The sequence below is a fragment of the Dromiciops gliroides genome, chromosome 2, assembly GCF_019393635.1.
Source record: "Dromiciops gliroides isolate mDroGli1 chromosome 2, mDroGli1.pri, whole genome shotgun sequence".
NCBI classification, from domain to species: Eukaryota; Metazoa; Chordata; class Mammalia; order Microbiotheria; family Microbiotheriidae; genus Dromiciops; species Dromiciops gliroides.
Window position 1 is genome coordinate 378327732 of NC_057862.1, and position 21718 is coordinate 378349449.

A 21718-nucleotide genomic window follows, 5' to 3' on the forward strand; every position below is an offset into this window, starting at 1 on the left:
ATATACTATTAAGAACACAAATGTAATAGCAGCTAATGTTTATACAGGACTTTAAGGTTTACAAAATTCTTTATACTATTTTCCCATTTGAGCCTCACAACAATCCTAGGAGGTAGGTGCTTTCACTATCCCCATTTTATAGATGAGGATACTTAAGCCTAGAAAGGTTTAAGTGACTTGCCCAGGGTTGCACAGCTAGTAAGTGTCTGAGACAGTATTTGAAGTTATTTCTTCATGACTACAGTCCCAGCACTCTATCTACTGCTACCTAGAAGGGATGGATTGAATGTGGGAAATTACATTGCATTTTAATGACATTTAATGTATTCTCTTATACAAAGACCCAGCTTTCAAATACAAACATACACCCAGTGATGCTTATGGTTGAGAATCTTGGAACTACAATCTTTGGAGAAGCAAAGTTACAGGTGAGCAGAAGGGCAATGGGGACTTGTATGATGAGTACATGTAGGATGAAGCATACTTCTGAGGATGTGCTTATGCACATGAAAGGCTTAAGGGATATTACACATATGATCAGCAGAGGAAATATAGCAGTCAAATGACAAGAGTGACAAATAATATATGGAAAGCCTAAGTGCTCCATTGGTACCCGTGAAATGTAGAGACTCTGAGGAAGGTTTCCAGCATGTTGATCACTGTAGATTCTTTGGGGGTGAGGATCCCTAGGAGAATGCAGGCAAGAATTACATGCATGGATTGAGATCTGTACCAATGGATGGAATGCTAACATTGATTGAGATCATCATTATAATTAGATAAAGGAAGAAAAGAGGATTAGGAAGGAGAAATGCATAGCAAAATGTTCATTACACTGAGTATGGGGGAAAGAATGAGCCATTCTCACTAATTTAATTTCCTGTGTCACCGATAATGAGTCCCCACAACCCTTCTGTTTTAACCCCTATGGATGAAAATTACTTTTGCATATTTTAGGTTGCTTAAACTACTGGGCCTCCCTCAGTTTTTTTCTTTTGTAAAATGAGAAGGTTATGCTAACTGTCCCCTGAGAACTCTTCCTAATTTAGATCCATAATCCTATTATCTCAATTTCTTGTTGTAGTGAATAATAAGAATAAAATTCCTCTCATTTGTAAAGTGCTTTACAATTTAAGAAATATTTTCATACACATTGTCACATTTTATCCTCACAATAATCCTGGCAGATAAGCAGGATAGTTATCCCCATTTTTTTTCAGATAGGGATACTAAGGCTAATTGACACTAAATGGATTATTCATATTCCCACAATTTAATAATACTTTTTTTCCCCACAATTTAATAAGTGGTAGATTTATAAATAAAGCTTAGGTCTTTGTTCCAGTGTTCCTTCTACTATACCACCTAGGCAAGCGAGGTCAAGGGAACATAGCTGAATCTTTCTTTGCTGATTAAGGATCCTGCAGGGACATAGGGTCATCATTGTGAACATTAATGACTATTGCCCTGCTGAGAACACTGGAAAACAGTATGGCAGAAACTAGGTATAGAGCAACATCTTACACCATATTCTAAAATAAGGTCAAAATAGGTACTTGATTTACACACAAAGGGTGATACCATAAATAAATTAAGAGAATATGGAATAGTTTATCTGTCATATTTGTGGACAGGGGAAGAGTTTAGGACCAAAGAAGATATAGGGAGCATTACAAAATGTAAAATAGATAATTTTAAGTATATAAAATTAAAATGCTTTTGCACAGACAAAACCAATGAAACCAAAATTATAAGGAAAGCAGAAAACTAGGAAAGAATTTTTGTAACAAGCATTACTAACAAAGGCTTTATTTCTCAAATATATAAAAAAACTGACTCAAATTTATAAATATACAAGTAATTCCCCAATTGATAAATGGTAAAAGGATGTGAACAGGAAGTTTGCTGACAAAGAAATCAAAGATATCTATAGTCATATGAAAAAATGCTCTAAATCACTGTTGATCTGAGAGATGCAAATTAAAATAACTCTGAGTTACCTATATGAGTAGCTAATATGACAGAAAAGGAAAATGTTGGAAGTTTGAGGGGATGTGGGAAAACTGGGATGCTAATAAATTGCTGGTGTATTTGTGAACTGATCCAAACATTCTGGAGAGCAATTTAGAACTATGCCCCAAAGGCTATAAAACTGTGCATACCTTTTAATCCAGCAATACCACTGCTAGATTTATATGCCAAAGACATCCAAAAAAGAGAAAAGGGTCTATTTGAAAAAATATGTGATAACTACATGATAACATATAACATATAAAAATATGTGATGACTAAGAAATGAAAATCAAATGGATGCCCATCGATTGAGGAATGGCTAAACAAGCTATGATATATAATTGTAATGTAATATTATTGTGCTATAAGAAATGATAAGCAGGATGATTTCAGAAAGACCTGGAAAGACTTACATGAACTGATGCATAGTGAAGTGAACAGAACTAGGAGAACATTGTACACAGAAACAGCAATATTATTTGATGAAGAACTGTGAATGACTTGGCTATCCTCAGCAATACAATGATCCAAGACAATCCCAAGGGACTAATGATGGAGCATGCTATGCACCTCCAAAAAAAGAACTCATGTTGATTGAATACATACTGAAGCAGGCAATTTTTTCACTTTTTCTTTCATTTTCAAAAAAATTCTTATACAAAATGACTAATATGGGAATATTTTACATAATTGAACATATATAACCTATATCTGATTGCTTACTGCCTCAGGAAGGTGGGAGGGGAGGGATAGAAGGAGGTATAGAATTTGGAACTCAAAACTTTAAATAAAAACATTTATTTTAAAAAAAGACTACTGCCCAGGGCTACAGATGAAGATGGAAAGAATGTAGGAGACAAGGAAGAATGTGTTCTGAGTTCATGACACACTTTGAAAAACTTCTGCTCTTAAATCTCTGATATTCCCTTTATTCATGCCCTTCTTTGAATTACTTTTGTAGTGCCATACTTCTTATCCTTATCACCTATCCTCTGGACAATTATAATAAATTCATATTGGGCTACCTTTGTCTAATTTCAACCTTTTCCACCTGATCCTTCATACTGCTGCCTGCATCATCTTCCTAGGTATGATCCTGCCATTTCTCAGCTTAACTTTATTTCATTCTCTCTTGCCCATAGGACAAAATGTAAACTCATTGCTTTAGCAATAATAAATAGCATTTACACAGTGCCTTCAAGTTGGCAAAGGTTTTTTTTGTGAAGTAGGTACTTTTATTATTTCCACTTTATAGATGAGGAAACTGAGGACAAGAGAGGTCAAGTGACTTGCCCAGGGTCACACTACTGGGAACTATCTGAAGCACATTTGAACCAAAGTTTTGTGGTCTCTAAGTTCATCACTCTACCAATGTATCATCCAGTTGATAACTAGTAAGCTAGCCTAGAACTTAAGGTCTTCCACAATTTAATTTTAATCTACCTTTTCCTCCCTCCCCCTGCCAAGGTCATTCCCTTCATACATTTTGTATTCCAGAAAAATGAAGCTATACAATGTTCCCCAATTTCATTCTGCCCTCTTCTGCTTCTCTGATTAGACTATTCCATGTCTTTCCTATAGACTTCTTTTCAAACTGACTGTGTCTCCTTGTGAAAGTCTTCTCTTCTATCAAAGATAACCTTAGGTGAGAGAGAGACACATGTAAGAGACAAGAGTTTGATTCTTGTCTTAGACATTAACTAGTTGTGTGATAATGAAAATATTACTTAACTTGTTTTTTTATCTGTAAAATCTGAATAATATTATTTATACTATCCGCCTGATAGGGTTGTTAAAAATATTTTATAATCCTTAAAATACCACAAAATAAACTGTTATTGTTGATGCTCTTCCTTTCAGAAATATTCCATACCCCTTCCTGGCATATATCTAGAAGTAATCTCTTCCTTTCCCCATTTTACTTTCCACTCTGTCAGACCTTTCCTATGCATTTAATGATTTTTGAAACTTGTATTCTCTTTATTTCTATGTATGTCTCTTTATTATACTATATGCTCCCTACCATCATAAAGCTTAGAGGGAGAGAGTGTCTTAAGATACATTTAGTCTAACCCCATAGTTCATCCCTCTTGAACTTTCCAAACGCTAGTTCCTTCTGCTTTCTTCTTCTGTCCTCAAAATTCTGTAACTATCTACCATTTACATATTTGCTTACACATTTTTCACTTTAGTGGAAGGCAAGGTCTTTGAGGTCAGAGAGTGTTTCATTTTGGGTTTTGTATCCCTATCACAGTGCTTGGTACATGCTGAGTTAAGTACTTAACAAAGGTTTCTTTAATTGAGTTCAATAAAAATAAGACCGACTTTACACAATGTATAAATGGTGAGGTGGGATTTGAACAGAGACCTTGTGACTTGTCATGGTACAGTTGCAAGAACAAGGGCTCTGAGTTCTAGTCCAATTCTGATCATTGTTAACTTTGTTACTTGAGGAAGTCTCATGAACTCACTTGGCCTTAGCTTCCCCATCTGTAAAATGAAGAATTGGAATAATTGACCTCTGAGGTACCTTTAAACTCTAGATCTGTGCCTCTCTGGGCCTGTTGTTCAATTGTTTCAGTCACGTCTGACTCATTGTGACCCTACTTAGGGTTTTCTTATTCAAGATATTAGAGTAGTTTATAATTTTCTTCTCCAGCTCATTTTACAGATGAGGAAACTGAGGCAAACAGGGTTAAATGACTTGCTCAGGGTCACACATCTATTAAGTGTCTGAGGTCATATTGGAACTCAGGTCTTCCTGACTCCAGGCTCAACACTTTATATACTGTGCTTTCAAATTAGGCACTTCTACAGCCTTTAAGGCAAGTACTTGCATTTTTATCTTTGCATCCTAGCACACAGAATGTATTTAATAAATATTAGTTAAACTGAATTGGATTATTACAAGATATGCTACTTTGGGTCTAAATGTCCAGTGAAGGAAAAAAAAAAACTTTAGCTAAGTAAATGTTCTAATTAAATGTATTTCTGCTAATTATTTAAAAAATCAAAACCATCTCTCCTAGTAACTCACATCATTTCAATTTATCAAGTATTTGTTAAGAGCCTACTATGTCTTAGACTTTGTAGAAGGTAAAGGGGACAGAAAGAGAAAACAACCCCTGTACTAGAGTGGTCCCTGGGGGGCAAACAAGATGCACACAGACAAGTCAGTACAAAATAAATGTGAAGCATTTTTTGGAAGTGTGAAGGCAGGATGGTTAGGGAAGGTATACTAACCAAAGGTATAAGAAAAGGATTCTTATAATAGGTGGCACTTGAGTTCAGCTTTGAAGGGAGTTATGTATTCCAAGCAGTAGTGATGAAGAGGGAAATCATTCCAATAATGTGATACAGTCTGTTCAAAGGTACAGGAGTGGGAGATGGAATGTCATGTATGAGGAACATCTTGTAGACCAATATGGTTAGAATATAGAGTGTAAGGGAAAAGCATCAGAATCAATTTAGAAAAAAAAACAGTTGGATTTAGAATGTGAGGGGCTTTAAAGGACAACTAGAGGAGTTCTTATTTTGTCTTAAAGGCAACAGGATCCATTAAGGTTTTTTGAATAAGGGAGTGACTTGGTCAGAACTGTGCAATAGGAAATCGATGATCTTATGGCAATAATGGAAATTGCTGCCTCTTGGCAAAGACACTCACCCACAAAACATGAAGATGGTGCTGGAAGAGGCATCATAGGGCAGAGGTAGAGTCTGCTGGAGACATAGCTGTTCACAACCCCCATTGAAACCATCTGAACAGTCAATCCCTTTAGAATAGTCATAGCATCCAGTACCATCTTTCATTGGCCTCAGCTCTTCTGGGCACTGCAAGAAGAAAGAAGGAGATTGGAGATTGGGGACATAAATGGGAGTCCTTCACAAATTCATTGCATATTAGAATGAGGAGAAACCAAAAAGCACAGATAATTGCTATATAAACCATAGAATTATAAGGAACTTTAGAAAACAGCATTATAACAGAGTATCAGAATTTGTCATATCTTTAGGGTATAGAACAATAAAGTTAGAAGAAAGCTTAGATATCACCTATTTTGTAAACCACCCAATTAGTTAATCCAACAAGTATTTATTAAGTACCTACTGTATACTACTAGGAACTACTAGGGACACAATGAGCAAAAATGAGTGTCCTTGCCATTAGGCAGCTTACATTTCGTTGAGAAAGATGATTTTCACTTTAAGAAAAAGCATATACAAAATAAATGCAAGGTAATTTTTTGAACACAGGGCACTAGTTGCAGGGTGGAGCAAGAAAAGCTTCATGTTCCTTGGGGAAATTTTTGAAGAAACAAGGGATCTAAAGTGGCAAAGCTTAAGTGAGAGTGTATTCCAGGCAAGGGGGACAATTAGTGCAATTGAATGGAGATGAGAGATACATCATTTTCAATATGGTGAAAGGGAAGTCTAGAGACAAGAAATGACTTGGCCAAATTAATATACTGATAAATGGTAGATTCAGTGCACAATTCATAATTTGCTCTGGAAAGAAATGAATGGTCTGTCTTTTACAACCTGGAGAAAGAGAGGAGAGAGAGGGGGAAAAGAGAGGAGAGAGAGAGAGAGAGAGAGAGAGAGAGAGAGAGAGAGAGAGAGAGAGAGAGAGAGAGAACGAGAATGGACGAGAACCTACTTATTCTTGGATGAATGAACAGCTTTTATTGTTAAAAATAATGAGGGATAATGAAGCAACAAGAGCATGTCATATGTACATTTTGGGTATAGTTGTCACATCTGTCCTCTATCAGCAAGTAACCTCTTTCACAAGTATGTGGCATGAGGAGTGAAAGATGCATCCTTTTAAATATAAGAAATCTATCTTCATTACAAATGCTAAGCATGCATGTTAAAGCAATTGGAGAACTATCATTCAGCTCAAATCCTACCTTCTCCATGAAGCCCTTCCTGACCATCCTAACTCACAGTACTTCCATAGCTCCTGTTGTCTAAGCAATTCATTGGGCTCTGTGCATAAATTAAATGGTTAGGGTTTTTTTTTTTTGAGTATATGATTTGTTTTCCCATCTACAGTAGGCTTTGTTAGGGTAGGTACTATGCTTCACAGTATACACCATTTACATATTTGTTGATCATGAAGGAGAAGGAGCAAAGAAAAAAAAAGTGGCTCCAAATAGACCCTTCTGCTCCAAGAAATTTAAGAAGATTTTTAAAGGTACAAAACAAAACAAAAATCTTAAATATCTGAAGGGCTGTGATGAGGAAGATTAAATTAAAGGACAGAACTGAAACTTAAAGTTTAAAGTTACAAAAAGGTAGATTTTGTTGTTGTTGTTGTTGTTGTTCAATACAAAGAATTTCCCTGAATTATAGGTATCCAGCAGTGGATTGAACTGTCTCAGGAGGTAGTGAGATTCTTGTGACTTCAGGGAAGTTCAGAGTAACTGGATGGTCTACTTTGTCAGGGTTGTTATATAATGGATTCATGCTTGAGGTGGGGTAGGGGCACATTGAACTAGATAACCCCATATCCCTTCAAGATATCTACATATGGGGATTATTTATCTCATTTTATTTTATGAGGTTAGCCCATGCTATACATCTTAGATGATGGTATGAGACCTGCTGCTCTTCTGCTTTCTAAGAGGAAGTTATGTTTTGGCTTTTCCACGAAGATTAAAACCCATAGCCAGACCATCCTGTTCTACCACAAGAGTTCCCAAATTTGAGTGCTCTTTCACTCTGCTTTTCTTTCCTTCCTCACTCCTGCTATTTATTTCCTTTCTCTTCCCACCAGCCCTTGAACAACCAAAAAAAAAAAACCACCCAAACAAAAAAAGGTCAATCCTTTTGGAAAATAAATTGTGTAGCAGAACAGCTCACAATTAAAAATGCATTATAGAGTTCCTGAGGATGAGTTTGACTGGAGCAGACACAGGTGCTGGTGAAGGCAGGTTATAAATGGCCTCTGTCAAGCTGAAGAAAGGTTATAAAACTGCTACATTTGGTGCTTAAAAAAGAAAATCAATTTTCTATGTGAGTGAAATGCCATACATATTAATAAAAGTTCAGGAGATCTCTTGCTCCTGTAGGGCCCATCTCTGGACAGAAGCCACCGGGGCATGATGGATTCCTGGTCACTGGGCCATTAGTGTGTGGCTAAAGGCTCATTCTGCCTGACTTGGGTCACTGAGAGACAAAAACCTGGAAACAGTCCTGCTGCCTTCTTCATCAGGCAATGGGAAGTATCTATGATCGGCCAAAGAACTCTTTTATAAGATGGGCAATGAGCTCTCCTTCTATACCTTCTTCCTGACTTTCCTTATTTCATTTCAGCAGATGAACTAGGCATATAGAATATCAAAGCTGTTATAAAATATGATTTAATATAAACTATTAGAACCTGATGGGACCTTAGTGCACAGATTGGTGAAGCACAGAATAATAGAGCATGAAGAGGTCTTAAAACAGAGAATGTTACAGGGAGAAGCAATCATTTTAGAAAATATCTAGTCCAATCTTTAAATTTGGGTCCATGAACTTAAAAAATAGCTGTTCTTCTATATAATTGTTTTCCTTTGTGATCCTATGCATTTTGCTTTATGCATTTGAAATATTATTTTATGCGGGAGTCTATAAAGCTTCACCAAACTGTCAAAAGGACCTATGAGCCCCCCAATACTAAGAATTCCTTGTCTATTCCAAATCCTACTTTTGTATACTTTTTAAGGGGTTATGAGGGTTAAGTGACTTGCCCAGGGTCACACAGCTGGTAAGTGTCAAGTGTCTGAGGCCGAATTTGAACTTAGGTCCTCCTGAATCCAGGGCCAGTGCTTTGTCTACTGTACCACCAAGCTGCCCAAACCCTACTTTTTACAGACAGGGAAATGGAGGATTGGAGAAGAAACTTTGTATTACTACAGTCACACAGGTAACTTGTCTGGAGTAGACCTGAGCATCGGGAGCCAAAACAAAGGCTTTGATATATCCTCTTTCAAGTGAACAGACTAGGCAGCCTCTGAGTGGAGGAGTGCCTCAATATCTCAGTTTAGCCTTGGTCTCTATCCATCTCCTCTCCTCCACCCAAGTTTGCTCTCTCCTTTCATAACCTGATTTTTAATCATTGCACAGCCATTTGTTTCCATTTGTAATTGTGCATTTTAATGTTCATTAATTATGGAATGCAAATTGCTTTGATTATAAAATTTGTAAAGAACAGTTTCTCCTTCCCCACCCCCAGGATGAGAAGGCAAGCATAATGCCAGCTGCTCCACACAGGAAAAGGAAATTAGAAGAGAGGAAACAATGATTGAAACTATGACAAAGGGGAAAACCTCAACAACTTTTCCTTTGGTCTGAATGAGTTGGTAAGCAATCCCTATGGAGGCTATCAGCTGCAAAGCCTGATCTGACTTTCCAAGAACTGGCTACTTAGGAAAAAAACAACTCATCAGCCAACAAAGAGACTAGCATACGAACATAAACTTCAGAGGGATGGGAAGTGGAGGAGTCAAGGGAAGGTAGGAGCTAGATGCACACACAAAAAAATAAGTGTACAAAAGAAATAAGGGTCTAGTATTTAAAGAACAGAAATGTGATTGGGGAGGAAAATCAGGACTTTCCTCAATGACAATCACTGAAATAATTCAGTGGAAGCAACTATACTTTCAGAGAGGACTCTTTTTTAATAACAAGACCCATGTTGAAGAGCTCAGTGACTTTCCTGGGGTGAGTAGTATACTTTATTGTGAACTCTAACTGTACCATTGCTGGATGGTGTATGATATTTGGTACAGAAATCTGGCATTGCCTGTCAATTAGAGCAGCATACTCATAAGGGAAAGTTTCAGGAATCCCTGAGGGCTTAGCCGTATAAATGGGCATTACAAGTTTTGGCTGATATGGAAAGGAAGGCATAGAGAAGTAAAGAAACTTGACCAATGTCATAAAGCCACATTTACCCAGTGGAAAAGCTTGGACTGGAACCCAGATGGTCTCTTGGCTTCTTAACTAGTGTTCTAGCCAATTCTATTCAAGTTTGTATGACAAGGAATGTCCAGTCTGGAACTGAATGGCTCACAAGGACTTGGGAGAAATTGGAACTTCACTCAAGTTCCTGAAGGACATGGAAAAGACTTGTCTGCCATAAGGATGATGCAGTGTGAAAAGACAAAAGTTGAAAGGGAACATGAAGTCATGAAAAGAATGAAGGTAAATGACATAGGCTTATTCACAAAATCCCAGAAGAAATCAAGAATGAAATCTAACATTTTGCTACTGAGTTTATAATCCTGCAGTTTATAAGGGTCTCCTCTTTAGATAAGAGGGCAGACAGAGACAAATAAAAGGTCGGCCTACTTCTCACAGAGGAGGGAAAACAAGGGGTCCCCCAAGAACACAAAATCACAGCTGGAACTCTATCCTCTTATTTTAGAGATAATGAAATGGAGTTTTGGAGATAGGAAGTGACTTACCCAAGGTCACACAGGGAGCAATGGGAAGATCTAGAACTTGAATGCAAAACCTCTGATTCGAAATGCAGTGCACTTTCCAGTAACAACACTATATGGTCTCTCAATTTATTATGCAGAATCCCAGAAGATTCTGACAATTTCCTGAATGACAGCTCCATAATGGATGATTCAGAGAAAGTCCTAACCTTTAATGTTGACATTAAGGAACATAACTATCCTATCCCTTTGGAGACTCTAGCAGAGACAGAATTTGAGGATAAATGAATTATGGGAACCTAGACTCACTAGAAAGAATGCCGAGGTTTGAATAAGGAGACCTGGATTTGATTAGCACAGTACCTAGCACACAGTAGGCAATTAAATGTTTATTGATTGATTTTACTCTTTTTGTGAAATAGAGAGTAGATGACATACTGAATACAAGGAATAAACTCGGGGCCCAGAAGAACTGGGTTTAAACCTGCCTCTGACATTTACTGACTAAGTGACCATAGGAAGGTTACTTATCCTTTCAGAACTACAGGGAAGTCCATGAAAAGGTACTAACCTGCATTAGGAGAAGGAATATGTTCTCCTGTCAAGTTCCCATACTAATGAAATCCTAGTTCTAAAACATATCTTCTATCTCCCATTCTTGTGAAAAAGATGAAAAGATATAGACTAAACAATAATTAAATCAATTGGATTCAGAGACAGTTAAATAACCAGACTCAAAAAAATGTCATTAATGGTTCCATGTCAACTTGGCAGGATTCTAGTGATCAGTATGTGACCCTATAGTGCTCATCATTTTTATTAGTGAAATCACTTAGATAAAGACATAAATGACATACTTATAAAATGTGTAGAAGATAACAACCTGGGAGGGATAGCCAACTGACTGGATGACAGAGGCAAGATCCAGAAAGATCCTGACAGGCTAGAATGTTAGGCTGAACACAAGAAGACTACATTCAATAGGGATACATGTCAAGTTTGGGTTCAAAAAATAATTTCCCAAGTACAGAATCTAAGAGGTATGTTTAGATAGCGGTTTGTCAGAAGAGAATCTTGGAGTTTTCATGCGTTTCAAGTGTCTGAAGAGTAGCTGTATGTAAAAGAAGGATTTGATTTCTTTTTGTTTGCCCTCACAGGGCAGAACTGGGAGGAATGGGTAGAAAAGAAAAGGAGGCAAATGTAGGTTTGGTCTCAAGAAAAATGCCCTGAAGAGCTATTCAAAAGTGAGCTCCCTCTCATTGGAGATCTTCAAGCAGAGGATTAAAGCCTCCCTGTCCAATATGCCCTTGTAGGGATGCCATTGCAGGTATAGATTAGAAAAGATGGCCTTTTGGGTACCCTCTGACACAAAAATCCTATAATTTTGTAATTCTTTAAATTCCAGCTCTGAACTTTTCTACCTATATAAGTTATATGGGCAAATGACTTCCTATTTAGTCACTGAAGTCTCTCCATCTAATGTCTATTTTTATCATCTATGCACTTCATTGGAATGAGCATGACTTTTCAGAGTCAGAGGATCTGGGATTGGTTCCCAGGTAGGCCTGCTACTGTTGGGGTTTTGGCAAAGTCCTTTAGCCTCTCTAAGGCTTATATTCCCCACCTGTAAAATAAAAAATAATTGATTAAATCATCTAAAGTATTTTTATTAGGTCCTGATTATATGAAATCTTACAAAAGTGATTTATAAACCTTAAGGCATACAGAAAAGTTAACTGCCGGTGTTGCTGTGGCTCTTGGTATAATCCAGGTTATATAAACATTATCTAGATATAACCCAGGCAGTATAGCCATTGTTCTTAATAGTAGAGGCCACAAATAACTGCAAGGGAAAGAATAGATGGCAGGTGCGATTGAAGATGTGGTGGGCTCTGTTTATGTCTTCTCTAACTTGATACTCTGCTCATGTAGCTGACATTGATCTCTGATGCAGGGTCCTTGTGTGTGGGCAGGAAGCAGCCCCTCCCCCACTCCCACTCTGCAGCTGTCAAACACTCAGAGCTCTTCTCCCCATCCCCATCAGTTATTGCCAGCATTGATTTGTATGGCCAGGGTAGCCTCAAGCCCATAATTACAGTGAGTTTTAATCAACCTTACGTCAATTCAACTGCAGTTCAATTTGTGATCTGCTGTGGCAGTGACATACAGGAGGGGCTATTTTCTGAAAAATGACTAGGGAAATCAATAGGCAGCTCATATGGTAGCCCTGCCAAGATAAGCACCTCCAAGCCAGTTCCTGGCCCATCTGGGGGTCACACACCTCTGATGGAAATAGGCCAGGATTAGCACAGGAGAGGCCATTAGCCGGTCCCTGAAATAAATCATGGTCGTTGGCTCTGCTGGAGAAAAGTATCTGTCTATGGAGCTGGGCTCTGCCTAGGACACACAAGAACTAGTAGCGCTATTTCTTTGTTTCTTATTAGCTCCAATACATTAATGTTTTCATATATATGTTAATTGTGCCCCAAAGAGTGTTAGAAACTATGGTTCCATGGGGGAGGTATTATACACACAAATATGCATACATATGGACATAAATATTTGAATATATCAAGTAATCTGTGGTATTAGAACTACCTGTATCAATGAAAATCATAATTCCTTCATGCTATAAGATCACAGATTTAGAGCTGGTAGGGGACTTAGAGGTCATTTTATCCAGTTCCTTCATTTTACAGTTGTGGGAACAGGTGTAGAGGAAGGAAGTGAATTTCTTAGTAAGAAATAGAAACGGGGCTCAAGTCTAGGTAGATAGACCCCAAAGAGCAGAACTATTTCTATCGTGCCACCTTCTGTATGAGGATCAATTGAAAGAACCGGGAATGTTTATTAGGCAAGAGAGTAGAGATCTGGAGGTTGTGACAGCTGCCATTGAGCATTTGGTCTGTCTTGGGGAAGAAGGATTAGGCTTATTGTACTGGTTTTGAGAGGGCAGAACTAGACACAAAGGGTGAAAGTTGAAGAGAGGTAGATTTAGGACTGATATAAGAGACATTTTCTAATCTAATTTGAGGCACTATGCTAGGTATCAGGAAAAAAGGAATGGAGAAAAGGAAGAAGGGAGGAGGATTTAGGGGAGAGAGAGAGAAGAAAAGAAAAAAGGAGGAAGGAAGGAAGGAAGGACAAAAACAATCCCAGCCCTCAAAGAATTTGTAATTTCCAAGTTATTTTTCAGGAAGTAATAGATTCTCTATCATTTCAATTCTTCCATCAAAGAGTAGATGATTACTCATTGGGAATGTTATATAGATGGTTTTTCTTTAGGTATGGTTTGGAGTAAATAGCTTCTGAGGTAATTTATTCATTTAGCAGGCATTTATTAAGTGCCTACTAAGTGCTGGGGATATACAACAAGGCAAAAGATTGTTTATGCCTTCAGGGAACTTACAGTCTAAAGGACCAAGGCAGGAAACCCCCATTTTCTTATGACTATTCTCCAAAGTCCATAATTGCTATGGGTAAATTGTCTTTTCCAACAACAATGTCTTTTCTAACAATAATAAATTGTCTTTTCCAACAATAAAGACATTTCTAGCTAATATCTAATACTTTTTAGATTAAGGAACAGAGTCTGCTATTTCTTATCCCCGTTTATTGTTCTTATATAAAAATTTAAGGAAATTAAAATCCTTTGTTTCCTTGCTTTTCCCACTCCCTTTTAAGGTATGTATGTATGTATGTATGTATGTGCATGTGTGTATATAATTGTAACTCAATTAGATGGTAAACATTCTCAGTATTAGAATCTGAAAGAAAGCAGCCATTTAAATGCTCTTTACATTGTGTGTGTGTGTGTGTGTGTGTGTGTGTGTGTGTGTGTAGCCTCTCACATCTTAAGTCTTAGCAGTCATATAGGAGAGTGGTAAGGGCATAGGGACGGAAATCAGAGGACCAGAGTTCAATTCTTAACTCTGATAGATACTACCCATGTGATCTTGGAGAAGTCACTTGCTTTCTATAGGTTCAGTTTCCTCAACAGTGAAACAAAGGGGTTGGATTAGATCATTTCTAAGCATCCTTTTTCAATCTAAATCCAAACTTGTAGGACACTTGTCTGGTGCCTAGGTAATTTACAAAAGCCCTGGACCACCATGCCATTGGCTCTAGTGATTTAGGCTGGTAACTAGATGAGGAGCTTTCCTTGTGAAATGAGAAAGTCAAAAGGGGAGACAAAGGTGTGACTGCAAGTGTTCTCAGGTCAGAGATAGGCAATTAGAAGGGCCTGATAATGGGCTTCTATGTCCAAGCTGGAGAAATTGGAGTAGAGCTAGCCAGACTTGTTTAACAGGCTGGATCCTATCCTATTCCTAATCCTTTGTAAGAAAAAGACACAATTTGCACTGCTGTGGCTACAGCCATGCACTCACTGCGACTCACTCCTGCTGATCAGAACCATGCATCAGAAATGATTTTATATGCTGCTTGGCTCTAAAAAGCATGAAGCAAGAGCCATTGAACATATGCTTATGTGGATATATATTTACACAGCTTATGTCAAGTGTAATTTGGGGTGGTTTACAGATTTTATTTTTTGCCACAGAAAGCAATTTAAAAGGAAAGGAAGGACCCAACCCAAATGGTGACAGATGTAGCTGTAAGTTGGACCTGCTGGGATTCCCTAGGATGGTGAAGGTCCTGGTAGTTGAGGGGCACAGAGAGATATGAGTCAAGGCTCATAGTATCATAAAAATGAGTAGGAAAGGACCTCAGAGGCCAACTTATTCAACCCTGTCATTTTATGGATAAGCAAATCGAGGCCCAGGGAGGTTACTATGATTTTTAAAAAATAGGTGAACAGAGCCAGCCCCAGGCAAAATTGTAAAGTGATTTTTAAAGGTGAAACTGAAGCTTATCTTCATTACTTATCATTCCTGTTCTCCCTCTACTCATTCTTATCCACTATAATGCATGAATGCATTCTGCACACTCAAATACAAAGACAGCAGATATTTAGTGAGTGTTTAGAGTGATTGGAGCACTCTAGTGATTGGAGAGAGACAAAGTTGAAATGGGAAAATTCTGGGTCTCATAGAGCTTCTAATCTGGTATGAAGAGAGAACCCAGTATAGAGACCTATCATTACTGTACAATTTATACATTAGTAATTTATGGAAGTTTGATATGAGCTCTAAGGGAGAAAGGGTAGCTAAGTCTGAGAGATCAGAGAAAACTGCATGGAGGAGGTGGTATGTTATGGATAGATAAGAATAAAACAAGAAAAAGGGGACAGGTATTCTATATATAGGAAAAAAACCATGAACAAAGAGAGGGGGGAAGAGAAAGAGACAGAGAAACAGAGAAATAGAAAGACAGAGACAGAGACAGACAGACAGATTGACAGAGACAGAGGCATATAGAGATGATTAGAGAGAGAGACAGAGATAGAGATAGAAAGATAGAATCAGAAACAGGTGGAGAATAGAAGAGAGTAAAGAGGAAAAGAGAGAAGAATAGGTGAAGGAAAAGAAGGGGAGAGGACAGGAGAGAAGATACAGAGAGCTGAGGTGGGGTGGGGGTTTGTCTAATTATATTGTAGTATAGAGGAAAGTACTATATGATAAATCTGGAAGAATAGCATTCACCCCTATTAGGGGGGACCTTGGATTCCAGGCAGAGAAGTGTGAATTTTACTTGGCAGGTAATGGTAAACTCCTAAAGATTTATAAACAGAAGACTGGCAGAAACAGTTATGAGCTTTCTTTCTTTCTTTCCTTCCTTCCTTCCTTCCTTCCTTTCTTTTGTTTTGGTGAGGCAATTGGGGTTAAGTGATTTGCCCAGGGTCACACAGCTAGTAAGTGTTAAGTGTCTGAGGCCACCTAGCTGCCCCTCCGAGTGAGAGCTTTCTAAAAACAGATGAGTTTTTCATCATGGGAGACTTTCAAGCAATGGCTGGAAAACCACTTGCCAGGGATGTCACAGAAGATATTATGTAGTAAGTACAGATGTTGACTAGGGGAGCTCTGAGATCTCTTCTAACTCACACTCTAAGATGGGGCAGGAACAAAATGAAAGAAAACCTTGAGTCATGGCAGGGACCTGCTCTCTTCTGAGTGACCATAAAGGATAATGGGTTGCTGATACACATTCATGGATCCATGATATCATTGACACAAACATTCCTTCCATGCCTTGTCATCCTGTTATTCTTGTCCTTGTTTCCCTATGAGTCCACCACTGAGGATCTACCTTGTGGTTGGTTATTTTCTGGTTCTTTTAAGATTTCACTGGCACCAGTGCAGCACTCATGCTATTCAGCTATTCTCCCTCTCTGTTATTCTGTGAAAGGTCAACTGATAATCATCCCCAAACTCCATGGTATTTTTTTTTTTTTGCCATTCAATTAGTCTCCTTAAGAAGGCCCTTTAGAAGTTACCCTTAGAATAGGAATTCCAGGCAAAGCTGCACAGTGCAGTTAGGATATGGAAAGTCATCTGGGGAAAAGACAACCTTTCTTGGGGGCAGTTAGGTGGTGCAGTGGATAAAGCACCAGCCCTGGATTCAGGAGGACCTGAGTTCAAATCCTATCTTAGACATTTGACACTTACTAGACCCTGGGTAAGTCACTTGACCCTCATTGCCCCACAAAAAACAAACAAGCAAACAGACAGACAACCTCTCCCTAAAGTTGACATTGCCATTTTCCTAAATGACTTTGTTTTCCTTGGAAATAACATGGCATGGTGAAATGCTTGATTTTGTGTCAGAAAGACACAAGCTTCAACCCTGACAGCAGCTATATAATCATGGACCAATTACTTAATTTCTTTCCGTTTCCCTATTTATAAAATGGGGATAATAATACCTATAATACTTCATAGGAGATAGAATTAGGACTAAATGAGATATGATATAAATATCAGGTAATGATTTCATTAATCTGAGTAATTTCCAATTTAGAAACTTTTTTCATAGATACAGATCAACATTCACTTTTGACTTTTTATCTTGGAAAATTATCTAGGAACTAAACAATTAAGTAACTTGTTCATGGTCATGTATCTGGTATGTCAGAGGCAGGACCTGAACCCAAGTCTTCCTGTCTTCTATCTACAATGCCAATATCATTTATCAGTGTTATTATTGAATCACTTACTACAACCACACTAAAGCCAAAGAAATAACAAAAATAACACAATAACAAAACATTTCTATAGGTACTTTTTAAAATCTTACAAGACAGTTCCCTCATGATACCACTATTAGACAGATAATGAGGGCATCATGTCCCTAACTTTACAAATCAGGATTCTGAAGCCACTGTCTTCCAACATGTAATAATAGAAAGTGCAGATGGAAACCACATAGGATTTGGTAAGCCTAGGCCTAAAGGATTCCAAGTTAGTATCTTCAGCAGATAGCTCCAAGGGCAGCTACGGACTGCCTAGTCCCACAGTGTGGTGGCTTCATTTCTTCTACCAACTACCTGATGGGCCTTTAAGTCTCTAACATTTTTAGACCAGAGGGAAGAGTTAAACAACAGCATTGTGGAACCTCCCATTGTCTGCTTAGATTCACAAACTTTTAATAAATCAAATTTATTTTCCGTGTTCTCCAAAATAACCTGTTTTAAATTCTTGGATCATTCATAGTTTTTTCTCATAGAAAAAGTGAAATCATACTACTACTACTAATAAAATTGCACATATTTCTATAATCGCTTGAGGTTTAAGAAGTGCTTTTTTCACATAAATCTTCTAACATATAGTTTGATATTCAATATTCTCACTTTGTAGATGAAACACATTAGGGATTGCCCATGGTCACACTGCTACTAAATGTGGGAGCTTGGATTCCAGCCCAGATCTTTCCTCTCTCTGGGCTTACCACTTTTTCTTCCATACCAAATTTCCTCTCAATGAAGAAAGAAATACAAAATAAACTTGATACCTTGCACAGGACCAAGTAATATTTTAAATGACACCACTGACAAATTGAGAGGTAATTCTGAACTTCTTGGGGTAAAATATATAAGTATGGGGGTGGTAAGAATCCAAGGAAAAGAAGAAACCAGCCCAGCATTCAAAACACATTGGATAGGCCAGCCAGGCAATGCAGTGGATAAAGCACCAGCCCTGGATTTAGGAGGACCCGAGTTCAAATCTGGCCTCAAACACTTGACACTTACTAGCTATGTGACCCTGGGCAAGTCACTTAACCCTCATTGCCCTGCAAAAAAATACCAAAAAACAAAAACAAAAAAACATTGGATTAGAAAAAAAACAGTAAGAAGAAAGTGCAATGTTATTTCACCAAGGCTGAGAATTCAGATGCATTTCTTAGTGTCATCTCTTGTTCTTGACACTTACTGGCTATACAAGTCACTAAGCAACTCTGTGCCTCAGTTTTCTCATCTATAAAGTGAAGGAGTTGTACCAGATAGATGCTAAGGTCCCTTTCAGCTCCAAATATATAATTCTCTGAATTTTCATTTTCCAGAAGAATGAATTTGAGTCATATTTCATGGCAAGAGTGTTGGGGACACAATGGCCATTTCCAAACTCTTTTGTAGTTTGGGAGAGGAGACAAAAATATGGACTAGAAAGAACATAGAATTTAGAGTCAAAAGACCTTGGATTGAATCTGTCACTGAATATCTGTGTCACCTTGGGCAAGCCTCTCTGGATCACAGTCTCTTCATGTGTAAAACAAAAGTCTTAGCAGAGATGATCTCTAAGATCCCTTTCAACTTCAACATCCTGTGATCATAGGGAGGGATGTCCTTACAATAGGCAGGGAAGGTAGAGGTGGGATACAATGGGTATTTCAAAGGTCCACGCCACAAATACCTCCTCAGATGTCTGGGATTCTATGTCTAGTGATTCACTATTTTGTAACAGTGTAGCAGAAAGATAACAGGACCAGGACGGAAGAAAAGACCTGGGCCTTGATTCCAGTTCTAACATTTACTAGCTGAGTGATGCTAGGAATCTAAAGCCTACTGAGTTAAAGTGACTTGCCACTGCCCACAAATGTAACAAGCAAAAGAAACAGACTTTACTCCTTGAGCTTTCTGGGTCCCCACCCACCAAGTTACACATGAAACTGTATTATATTGCATCCTTGTTACTCCTCTTAAGTTCTCACTTGGGTTTCCTGAAGTGACTTATCTTGTTATTGTTAGAAAAGACAATTTAACCATAGCCAAGGAAATATAGTGTTGGAGGGGTTGATCAGGGAAGGAACTGATCAAAATGATAAGTCTTCCCACTCAACTTGATAAGATTACATGGCATGTACCTTCTGTGGAAGTAAACATGTGTCCTAGTCATGTGCTGAGAGGTCTTGGGCAACTCCTCTGATTGGTGTTCAGTAACCAGAGTTGCCTCCAGGATGTGAGTCTGAGGGGTACATACTCTTGTCCAAAGAACTAACCTTACTGCACGTTCCACTCACTACTCTTTTCCCATCTTTTTCTTCCTCTTTAGACTTCCAGATAGAGTGTAACAATAAGTGAGTAAAGGAAGAAGGAATTTCTCCCTCCTTGATTTACACATGTTCAGAAGCCTTTAGAGGAGGAAAATATGGAAGTGGCCTGTGCTTGTCTAGAAGAACCTCAGAGGGGAGCTGCAGTTTTCTAGTTCTTGGTTATATAGTTTTGGTTTTTGCTTCCTTTTCTATGTACCAGGTTGGAGACTAACAATTTCACATAGTTTGGGTTTTTTCTAACCTTTGGGGGTGAAGGGGGGAGGGGTTGAGGGGTTACCTTGTGGGTAATCCTGAATTGTACAATTCCCAAAACCCAGATTTACCAAGAAATCAAAAGATCTTGGATTTTACAAAAATATTTATAGCTGCTCTTTTTGTGGTTTCAAGGAATTGGAAATGGAGGGGATGTCCATCAATTGGGGAATGGATGAACAAGTTGTGGTATATGAATGTAATGGAATACTATTGTGCTGTAAGAGATGATGAGCAGGTGGATTTCAGAGAAACCTGGAAGGACTGACATGAACTGATGCTGAGTGAGATGAACAGAACCAGGGGAAGATTGTACACAGTATAAACAACATTGTTTGTTGATCAACTGTGATAGGCTTGACTCTTCTCAGCAAAAAAATGGTCCAAGATATTTCCAAAGGACTCATGATGGAAAATGCTCTCCAAATCCAGAAAAAAAAGAACTATGGAATTTAGACGCAGATTGAACCATATTATATCTATTTTTTGTTTTTCTTTTTTGAGGTTTTTCCTTTTTGCTCTGATTCTTCTTATATGGCATGACTAATGCAGAAATATGTTTAATGTGATTGTACATATATAACCTATATCACATTGCTTGCTATCTTGGAGAGGAGGGAGGGAGAAAAAATTGAAACTAGAAATCTTATAAAAACGAATGTTGCAAACTAAAAAAAAGTTCTCAGATTTGAGAATTGGACATGAGCTTTACAAAAAGATTTCCTTAATAGCTGCTTCTTGGAGAGGAAAAAAAATATTTCCTTTTAGGAATAAAACCAAAGCCATATCATGAAGGACCAGGAGACCTAGACCTTGACAACCTTCTGTGAAGCTGCTATGAGTTGCTTGGATACTGTAGGTAGAAATTGAATAAAAAATGTTTTTTAAACATCCTCAAAGTGTCATTATCATCTATCTTGGGGGAGGGTGTACAGAGTCTACTCTGCTATTAGAGTGCTTTATTTTTGTTTTATTTTGTGGGCTCTAATGAGATCTTTGCACTTCATGTAATTGCTGTTTTGGAGGATACCAAGGCTGTCCTATAGCCACTGCCCATATTGAATGATGAATACCCATATAAGAGTGGGGTACCCACTTTTAGGAAAACCTAAACACAAGCTATACCTAAACTTTACTTGGGAGATTTTCCTGCCTCCATATAGAGTGGGATCAATGAGTTGTAGAGAGAAACTACCCCACCTTGGGATCAGCCCCCAAGATCAAACATGTGTCCTCATGAACCCAGATACCCTGGAGAGGAGCGGTGCCGCAGTTGACACTAAAAATTAAAATGACAGTCCCTTGTTTCACAAGTCCATTAATTTATAATCATATGATGAAACCCGTGAACAGGGGGAAATTATAGTGAAGAACATTCAAATAAAGATAAAAGAAAGTGGAAATAGAAATGATGCCATCATTAAAAGACAGTACAGAACACCTGGATAGAAAGAAGGAGATGAGGAATTCAGAAAAAAATAATCAGAAGCCTAGAATAGCAGCATGACTTAGTAGTAACATTCTCAACCCAAGTTGGAAAGCTTGTTAAACACTTGTAATTTTCCTCTACTAGA

The 21718-nt window shown here is 38.0% G+C and overlaps 1 protein-coding gene across 4 annotated transcripts in view; it reads right to left on the bottom strand.

Annotated features, from left to right (window-relative positions):
- ASTN2 (astrotactin 2) overlaps positions 1 to 21718 on the bottom strand; it is a 1144107-nt gene that overhangs the window by 524068 nt on the left and 598321 nt on the right. For all 4 annotated transcript variants that reach the window (XM_043982377.1, XM_043982378.1, XM_043982376.1 and 1 more), the window contains one exon: positions 5678 to 5844. In XM_043982377.1, the coding sequence (XP_043838312.1) occupies positions 5678 to 5844 (167 nt within the window). The remainder of the gene's footprint in view (positions 1 to 5677; positions 5845 to 21718) is intronic.